General features: G+C 56.4%; 1 protein-coding gene across 2 annotated transcripts; it reads left to right on the top strand.

Annotated features, from left to right (window-relative positions):
• Window positions 1-244: 244 nt before the first annotated feature.
• CHMP2A (charged multivesicular body protein 2A) lies at window positions 245-7,697 on the top strand. Of its 2 annotated transcripts, none has more exons than XM_062636017.1 (6): window positions 245-439; window positions 3,460-3,639; window positions 5,167-5,297; window positions 6,139-6,200; window positions 7,402-7,540; window positions 7,594-7,697. In XM_062636017.1, exons 1-5 carry the CDS (start codon window positions 272-274, stop codon window positions 7,521-7,523), a joined length of 663 nt encoding a protein of 220 aa, XP_062492001.1. In that variant the 5' UTR covers window positions 245-271; the 3' UTR covers window positions 7,524-7,540; window positions 7,594-7,697. The 2 variants fall into 2 exon arrangements, with proteins under 2 accessions (XP_062492001.1, XP_062492002.1); XM_062636018.1 differs by lacking the exon at window positions 7,594-7,697 and adding an exon at window positions 7,555-7,580 and having other exon boundaries at window positions 7,402-7,524.
• Window positions 7,698-9,948: the final 2,251 nt, after the last annotated feature.

Genomic DNA, 9,948 nt, shown 5'->3' with positions numbered 1-9,948 from the left:
CATACCCATTGACCCCCATACCCATTGACCCCCACACCCCATTGACCCCCACACCCCATTGACCCCCACACCCCATTGACCCCCATACCCATTGACCCCCACACCCCATTGACCCCCATACCCATTGACCCCCACACCCCATTGACCCCCATACCCATTGACCCCCATACCCATTGACCCCCATTGCCCCCCATACCCATTGACCCCCATACCCATTGACCCCCCATACCCCATTGCCCCCTATACCCCCCCTCTCCTGGCAGCCATCCCTATGGAGCTGCTGTTCGGGCGCCGGAAGACGCCGGAGGAGCTGCTCCGGCAGAACCAGCGCGCCCTGGCCCGGGCCATGCGGGACCTGGATCGGGAACGCTCCAAGCTGGAAGCGCAGGAGAAGAAAATCATCCTGGACATCAAGAAGATGGCGAAGCAGGGCCAGATGGTGGGGACGGCCGCGGGATAACAGTGGGATAACAGTGGGATAACGTCGGGATAACGTCGGGATAACGTGGGGATAACGTCGGGATAATGTCGGGATAACGTGGGGATAATGTCGGGATAACGTTGGGATAACGTCGGGATAACGTGGGGATAACGTGGGGATAATGTCGGGATAATGTCGGGATAACGTCGGGATAACGTGGGGATAATGTCGGGATAACGTGGGATAACGTGGGGATAACAGAGGGATAACAGTGGGATAACAGTGGGATAATGTCGGGATAACATGGGGATAACGTCGGGATAACGTGGGGATAACAGAGGGATAACAGTGGGATAACAGAGGGATAACGTGGGGATAACGTCGGGATAGCGTTGGGATAACAGAGGGATAACGTGGGGATAACGTGGGGATAACAGAGGGATGATGTCGGGATAACAGTGGGATAATGTCGGGATAACGTCGGGATAATGTCGGGATAACGTGGCGATAACGTCGGGATAACGTGGGGATAACGTCGGGATAACGAGGGGATAACGTCGGGATAACGTTGGGATAATGTCGGGATAACAGTGGGATAACAGTGGGATAACGTGGGATAACAGTGGGATAATGTCGGGATAACGTGGGGATAACGTGGGGATAACGTGGGGATAACGTGGGGATAACAGAGGGATAATGTCGGGATAATGGGATAATGTCGGGATAATGTCGTGTTAACGTCGGGATAACGTCGGGATAACGTGGGGATAATGTCTGGATAACGTGGGATAACGTGGGGATAACAGAGGCATAACAGAGGCATAACAGTGGGATAATGTCAGGATAACGTTGGGATAACGTGGGGATAACGTCGGGATAACGTGGGGATAACGTGGGGATAACGTCGGGATAACGTGGGATAACATGGGGATAACGTCGGGATAACGTGGGATAGCGTCGGGATAACGTGGGGATAACAGTGGGATAATGTCGGGATAACAGTGGGATAATGTTGGGATAACGTCGGGATAACATGGGGATAATGTCGGGATAACGTGGCGATAACGTCGGGATAACGTGGGGATAACGTCGGGATAACGAGGGGATAACGTCGGGATAACGTTGGGATAATGTCGGGATAATGTCGTGTTAACGTCGGGATAACGTCGGGATAACGTTGGGATAACGTCGGGATAACGTCGCGATAACATGGGGGTAATGTCGGGATAACGTGGGGATAACGTTGGGATAACGTGGGGATAACGTGGGGATAACAGTGGGATAACGTGGGGATAACGTCGGGATAACGTCGGGATAACAGTGGGATAATGTCGGGATAACGTGGGGATAACAGTGGGATAACATTGGGATAACATCGGGATAACAGTGGGATAATGTCAGGATAACAGTGGGATAACATTGGGATAACATCGGGATAACAGTGGGATAACAGTGGGATAATGTCGGGATAGTGGGATAACGTTGGGAATAACATGGGATAGCATTGGGATAACATTGGGATAACAGTGGGATAACAGTGGGAATAGTGTGGGATAGCGTTTCGATAACATTGGGATAACAGTGGGAATCGCATGGGATAGCGTTGGGATAACAGTGGGATAACAGTGGGATAACGTCAGGAATAATGTGGGATAGCGTTGGGATAACAGTGGGATAACAGTGGGATAACGTCGGGAATAACGTGGGACAGCGTTGGGATAACAGTGGGATATTGTGGGATAGCATTGGGGTAGTGTGGCAAGAGGGTGGGATAGGGTGGGAATAGCATTGGGAATTCCTTGGGATGGGGATGAAGGAACCGGGAATGCCTTGGGATGGGGACCACAAGGAACCAGGAATGCCTTGGGATGGGGATGAAGGGACCGGGAATGCCTTGGGATGGGGATGAAGGGACCAGGAATGCCTTGGGATGGGGATGGAGGGACCGGGAATCCCTTGGGATGGGGATGAAGGGACCGGGAATGCTTTGGGATGGGGACCACAAGGAACCAGGAATGCCTTGGGATGGGGGTGAAGGAACCAGGAATGCCTTGGGATGGGGATGAAGGGACCAGGAATGCCTTGGGATGGGGATGGAGGGACCGGGAATCCCTTGGGATTGGGATGAAGGGACCGGGAATGCTTTGGGATGGGGATGAAGGGACCGGGAATCACTTGGGATTGGGATGAAGGGATTGGGAATACCTTGGGATGGGGATGAAGGAACCGGGAATGCCTTGGGATGGGGATGAAGGGACTGGGAATGCCTTGGGATGGGGATGAAGGGATTGGGAATACCTTGGGATGGGGATGAAGGAACCGGGAATGCCTTGGGATGGGGATGAAGGGACCGGGAATGCCTTGGGATGGGGATGAAGGAACCAGGAATGCCTTGGGATGGGGATGAAGGGACCAGGAATGCCTTGGGATGGGGATGAAGGGACCGGGAATGCCTTGGGATGGGGATGAAGGGACCGGGAATGCCTTGGGATGGGGATGAAGGAACCAGGAATCCCTTAGGATTTGGGATGAAGGGACCAGGAATGCTTTGGGATGGGGATGAAGAGACCAGGAATGCCTTGGGATGTGGATGAAGGGACCGGGAATCCCTTAGGATTTGGGATGAAGGGATTGGGAATGCCTTGGGATGGGGATGAAGGAACCGGGAATGCCTTGGGATGTGGATGAAGGGACCGGGAATCCCTTAGGATTTGGGATGAAGGGACCAGGAATGCTTTGGGATGGGGATGAAGGGACCAGGAATCCCTTGGGATGGGGATGAAGGGACCGGGAATCCCTTAGGATTTGGGATGAAGGGACCAGGAATGCTTTGGGATGGGGATGAAGGGACCAGGAATCCCTTGGGATTGGATGAAGGGACTGGGAATCCCTTGGGATGGGGATGAAGGAACCGGGAATCCCTTGGGATGGGGATGAAGGGATCGGGAATCCCTTGGGATGGGGATGAAGGGACCGGGAATCCCTTGGGATGGGGCTGACGGCGGGGTCCCCATTGAGCTCCGTGGCGGCGCCTCCAGGACGCGGTGAAGATCATGGCCAAGGACCTGGTGCGGACGCGGCGCTACGTGAGGAAGTTCATCACCATGAGAGCCAACGTCCAGGCCGTGGCCCTCAAGATCCAGACCCTCAAATCCAACAACTCCATGGCGCAGGCCATGAAGGGGGTCACCAAAGCCATGGCCACCATGAACCGGCAGGTGGGGGGCAACGAGGGGCAAGGCCGGGGCCACCAGGACGTGGCTACGGGGGGGTCAAGGTGGTGGCCTCCATGGGTTGGTTCCCCCATGGGTTGGGTCCTCCATGGGTTGGTTCCCCCATGGGTTGGTTCCTCCATGGGTTGGTGCCTCCATGGGTTGGGTCCTCCATGGGTTGGTGCCTCCATGGGTTGGGTCCTCCATAGGTTGGGTCCTCCGTGGGTTGGGTTCTCCATGGGTTGGTGCCTCCATGGGTTGGTGCCTCCATGGGGTGGGTCCTCCATGGGTTGGGTCCTCCATGGGGTGGTGCCTCCATGGGTTGGTGCCTCCATGGGTTGGTTCCTCCATGGGTTGGGTCCTCCATGGGTTGGGTCCTCCATGGGGTGGTGCCTCCATGGGGTGGTGCCTCCATGGGTTGGGTCCTCCATGGGTCCTCCATGGGTTGGGTCCTCCATGGGTTGGGTCCTCCATGGGGTGGTGCCTCCATGGGGTGGTGCCTCCATGGGTTGGGTCCTCCATGGGTCCTCCATGGGTTGGGTCCTCCATGGGTTGGGTCCTCCATGGGTTGGGTCCTCCATGGGTTGGTGCCTCCATGGGTTGGTTCCTCCATGGGTTGGTGCCTCCATGGGTCCTCCATGGGTTGGTGCCTTCATGGGTTGGTTCCTCCATGGGTTGGGTCCTCCATGGGTTGGTTCCCCCATGGGTTGGGTCCTCCATGGGATGGTGCCTCCATGGGGTGGTGCCTCCATGGGTTGGTTCCTCCATGGGTTGGGTCCTCCATGGGTTGGGTCCTCCATGGGTTGGGTCCTCCATGGGTTGGGTCCTCCATAGGTTGGGTCCTCCATAGGTTGGGTCCTCTATGGGTTGGGTGCTCCATGGGTTGGGTCCTCCATGGGTTGGGTCCTCCATGGGTTGGGTCCTCCATGGGTTGGGTCCTCCATGGGGTGGTGCCTCCATGGGGTGGTGCCTTCATGGGTTGGGTCCTCCATGGGTTGGGTCCTCCATGGGTCCTCCATGGGTTGGGTCCTCCATGGGTTGGTGCCTCCATGGGTTGGTGCCTCCATGGGTTGGTTCCCCCATGGGTTGGTTCCTCCATGGGTTGGTTCCCCCATGGGTTGGTGCCTCCATGGGTTGGGTCCTCCATGGGTTGGGTCCTCCATGGGTTCCATGGGTTGGGTCCTCCATGGGTTGGTGCCTCCATGGGTTGGGTCCTCCATGGGTTGGGTCCTCCATGGGTTGGGTCCTCCATGGGTTGGTGCCTCCATGGGTTGGGTGCTCCATGGGTTGGGTCCTCCATGGGTTGGGTCCTCCATGGGTTGGGTCCTCCATGGGTCCTCCATGGGTTGGTTCCCCCATGGGTTGGTTCCCCCATGGGTTGGGTCCCCCATGGGTTGGGTCCTCCATGGGTTGGTGCCTCCATGGGTTGGGTCCTCCATGGGTTGGTTCCCCCATGGGTTGGGTCCTCCATGGCTCGGTGGCCCCATGGCTCGGTGGCCCCATGGCTCAGTGGCCCCATGTCCCCCTGCGCAGCTGAAGCTGCCCCAGATCCAGAAGATCATGATGGACTTCGAGAAGCAGGCCGAGATCATGGACATGAAGGAGGAGCTGATGAACGACGCCATCGATGACGCCATGGGGGACGAGGAGGATGAGGAGGAGAGGTGGGAGCAATGGGGACATCAATGGGGTATCAATGGGGTATCAATGGGGACCAATGGGAACATCAGAGGACACCAATGGGGACACCAATGGGGTATCAATGGGGACCAATGGGTACATCAGAGGACACCAATGGGGACACCAATGGGGACATCAATGGGGTATCAATGGGGACCAATGGGTACATCAGAGGACACCAATGGGGATCAATGGGAGGACCAGTTGGGACCAATTGGAACACCAATGGGGACATCAATGGGGTACCAATTTGGACACCAATGGGGACATCAGTGGGGTACCAATGGGAGCATCAGAGGACACCAATGGGGACCAATGGGGACATCAGTGGGGGACCAATGGGAGCATCAGAGGATACCAATGGGGACATCAATGGGGACCAATGTGTACATCAGAGGACACCAGTGGGGACACCAATGGGGATCAATGGGGACACCACTGGGGCACCAATGGGAGAACCAGTTGGAACCAGTTTGGACACCAATGGGGACCAATGGGGACATCAGTGGGGACCAAGGGGGACACCAGTTGGTTGGGTCATCAGGGGCAGCAATGGGGACCAATGAGGGGACCAATGGGGACATCAGTGGGCACCAATGGGGACCAATAGGACATCAATGGGGGCATCAGAGGACACCAATGGGGACATTCAATGGGGCACCAATGGGGACATCAGGGGGCAGCAATGGGATCACCAATGGGGCCATCAATGGGAACCAGTGGGGACATCAATGCGGCATCAGTGGGGCACCAGTGGGGACTAATGGGGGGTCCAATGGGGGGGCCATGGGGCGCTGGTGTCACCTCCTGCTGCTGTCCCCTCAGTGACGCCGTCGTGTCCCAAGTGCTGGATGAGCTGGGGCTGAACCTGACCGATGAGCTGGCCAGTGAGTGGGGCGCTATGGGGCAATGGGGGATATGGGGCAATGGGGGGCAATAGGGGATGTGGGGTAATGGAAGGTAAAGGGCTCTAGGATCTCTATGGGCTCTATGGGTACTATGGGGCTCTATGGGTGTTATGGGGCTCTATGGGTCTCTATGGGCTCTGTGGGGCTCTATGGGTGTTATGGGTGCTATGGGTCTCTGGGTGCTATGGGTCTCTGAGTGCTATGTGGTTCTATGGGCTCTGTGGGGCTCTATGGGTGCTATGGGGCTCTATGGGTGCTATGGGGATCTCTGGGGCTCTATGGGCTCAATGGGTGCTTTGGGTGTTGAGTGCTATGGGCTCTATGGGGCTCTGTGGTCTCTATGGGTCTCTATGGTCCCTATGGTCTCTATGGGTCTCTTTGGGTATCTGTGGGTCTCTATGGTCCCTATGGTCTCTATGCTCTCTTTGGGTCTCTTTGGGTCTCTATGGGTCTCTATGGGTCTCTATGCTCTCTATGGGTCTCTATGATCTCTATGGGTCCCTATGGGCTCTATGGGCTCTATGGGTCTCTATGCTCTCTACGATCTCTATGGGTCTCTATGGGTCCCTATGGCCTCTATGGGTCTCTATGCTCTCTATGATCTCTATGGGTCCCTATGGGTCTCTATGGGTCTCTATGATCTCTATGATCTCTATGGGTCTCTATGGGTCTCTATGGGTCTCTATGGGTGTCTATGGGTCCCTATGGGTCTCTATGAGTCCCTATGGGTCCCTATGGGTCTCTATGGGTCTCTATGATCTCTATGATCTCTATGGGTCTCTATGGGTCTCTATGGGTGTCTATGGGTCCCTATGGATCTCTATGGGTCTCTATGGGTCCCTATGGGTCCCTATGGGTCCCAATGGATCCCTATGGGTCCCTATGGGCTCTATGGGTCCCTATGGGCTCTATGGGTCCCTATGGGTCTCTATGGGTCCCTATGGGTCCCTATGGGCTCTATGGGTCCCTATGGGTCTCTATGGGTCCCTATGGTCTATATGGGTGTCTATGGGTCTCTATGGGTCCCTATGGGTCCCTATGGGTCTCTATGTGTCCCTATGGGTCTCTATGTGTCTCTATGTGTCTCTATGGGTCCCTATGGGTCTCTATGGCCTCTATGTGTCCCTATGGGTCCCTGTGTGTCCCTGTGGGGCTGCCCCTGACGCGGTTCCCGTTGCAGCGCTGCCGCCGCCAGGGGGCGCTCTCTCGGCGGGGGAGGGGCGCCCGGCCGAGCCCGCGGCCGCTTTGGCCGACGCCGACGCCGACCTGGAGGAGCGGCTCAAGAACCTGCGGCGGGACTGACCTCTGACCCCGTGACCCCGTGGCCTCTGACCCCTGACCCCGTGGCCTCTGACCCCCTGACCACGTGACCTCTGACCCCCTGACCACGTGACCCTCACCTTTGGCCGGTGACCCTGACCCCGTTACCTACAATCTCTGCTCTGTGACCTCTGACCCCTGGTCACTTGAACCGTGACTTGTGACCTTTGACCATGTGACTCGTGACCTGTGACCTCTGACCCCTCGTTCACATGAACCATGAGCTGTGACCAATGATCACATGACTCATGACCTGTGACCTCTAACCCCTCGTTCACATGAACCATGAGCTGTGACCAATGAGCACATGGCTCATGACCTGTGACCTCTGACCCCTCGTTCACATGAACCATGACTTGTGACCTTTGACCATGTGACTCGTGACCTGTGACCTCTGACCCCTCGTTGACATGAACCGTGAGCTGTGACCGATGACCACGTGACTCATGACCTGTGACCTCTGACCCCCATTCACATGGTCCATGACCTGTGACCAATGACCACGTGGCTCATGACCTGTGACCTCTGACCCCTCGTTCACATGGTCCATGAGCTGTGACCAATGACCACGTGGCTCATGACCTGTGACCTCTGACCCCCCCATTCACATGAACCATGACTTGTGACCTTTGACCACGTGGCTCATGACCTCTGACCCCTGACCACGTGGGCCATGAGCTGTGACCCTCTGACCGCATGAACTATGACCCCCATGACCTGTGACCACATGACCTCTGACCACATGACCTGGGACGTGTGCTCGCTGACCGCGTGACCCTGACCTTTGGCCGTTGACCCTGACCCCGTTACCTACAATCTCTGCTCTGTGACCTCTGACCCCTGGTCGCTTGAACCGTGGCTTGTGACCTTTGACCATGTGACTCGTGACCTGTGACCTCTGACCCCTCGTTCACATGAACCATGAGCTGTGACCGATGACCACATGACTCATGACCTGTGACCTCTGACCCCTCGTTCACATGAACCATGAGCTGTGACCGATGACCACATGACTCATGACCTGTGACCTCTGACCCCTCGTTCACATGAACCATGAGCTGTGACCAATGACCATGTGACTCATGACCTGTGACCTCTGACCCCTCGTTCACATGAACCATGAGCTGTGACCAATGACCATGTGACTCATGACCTGTGACCTCTGACCCCTCGTTCACATGAACCATGAGCTGTGACCAATGACCACGTGACTCATGACCTGTGACCTCTGACCCCCATTCACATGGTCCATGACCTGTGACCAATGACCACGTGGCTCATGACCTGTGACCTCTGACCCCTCGTTGACATGAACCGTGAGCTGTGACCAATGATCACGTGACTCATGACCTGTGACCTCTGACCCCCATTCACATGAACCATGAGCTGTGACCAATGACCACGTGACTCATGACCTGTGACCTCTGACCTCCGTTCACATGAACCATGACCTGTGACCAATGACCACGTGACTCATGACCTGTGACCTCTGACCCCTCGTTCACATGGTCCATGATCTGTGACCGATGACCACGTGGCTCATGACCTGTGACCTCTGACCCCTCGTTCACATGAACCATGAGCTGTGACCAATGATCACGTGGCTCATGACCTGTGACCTCTGACCCCTCGTTGACATGAACCGTGAGCTGTGACCAATGACCACGTGGCTCATGACCTGTGACCTATGACCCCTGACCACGTGGGCCATGAGCTGTGACCCTCTGACCGCATGAACCATGACCCACATGACCTGTGACCACGTGACCTGTGACCCGTGACTCCATGCCCTGTGACCTTTGACCCCGGCACTTAACCTACATGCTCTGCCCCCTCATCATGTGACCTACGACCTGTGCCACGTGCCTGTGACATATGATGCCTGAACCCCCATGTGACCTCCTGACGTGTGACCTTCGACCTCTGACCCCTCACCCGTGCCCTTCATCCGCTGACCCCGACCATGACCTGCGTCGTGTGACCTTTGACCCCATCCTGTGCCCTGACGATGCCCTTTGACCTTTAGTGACCCCAGGGCTGCCCCTGAGTCACCTTTGACCTCTCCCTGTGTCGGGGGGGGGGGCGCACCTGGGACACACTACAGGGGGGATCTGCCCCCCCATTGGCCAATTGCCCCCCCCTTGCCCCATTTACCCCCCCAATTGAGTTATTTACCCCCCTATTGAGTTATTTACCCCCCCATTGAGTTATTTACCCCCCTATTGGGTTATTTACCCCCCTATTGGGTTATTTACCCCCCCATTGGGTTATTTACCCCCCCATTGAGTTATTTACCCCCCTATTGGGTTATTTACCCCCCCATTGGGTTATTTACCCCCCTATTGGGTTATTTACCCCCCCTCAGCTTCTTACCCCCCCCACTATTTGCCCCCTCTTGGGGTATTTG

Source organism: Pezoporus occidentalis, unplaced genomic scaffold, assembly GCF_034315485.1.
Source record: "Pezoporus occidentalis ecotype Australia unplaced genomic scaffold, CSIRO_AGI_Poc_V1 ctg463, whole genome shotgun sequence".
NCBI lineage: Eukaryota > Metazoa > Chordata > Aves > Psittaciformes > Psittacidae > Pezoporus > Pezoporus occidentalis.
The sequence above is the reverse complement of the archived record's forward strand: the minus strand, read 5'-3'. Positions and strand labels throughout refer to the sequence as shown.

What these genes read in the sequence shown, in the direction of transcription:
- CHMP2A (XM_062636017.1), top strand. Translation starts at nt 272, where the DNA reads ATGGAGCTGCTGTTCGGGCGCCGGAAGACGCCGGAGGAGCTGCTCCGG. An exon ending in TGGCGAAGCAGGGCCAGATG is followed by an intron (nt 440 to 3,459) that starts GTGGGGACGGCC and finishes CGGCGCCTCCAG; the next exon opens with GACGCGGTGAAGATCATGGC. An exon ending in GAGGAGGATGAGGAGGAGAG is followed by an intron (nt 5,298 to 6,138) that starts GTGGGAGCAATG and finishes CTGTCCCCTCAG; the next exon opens with TGACGCCGTCGTGTCCCAAG.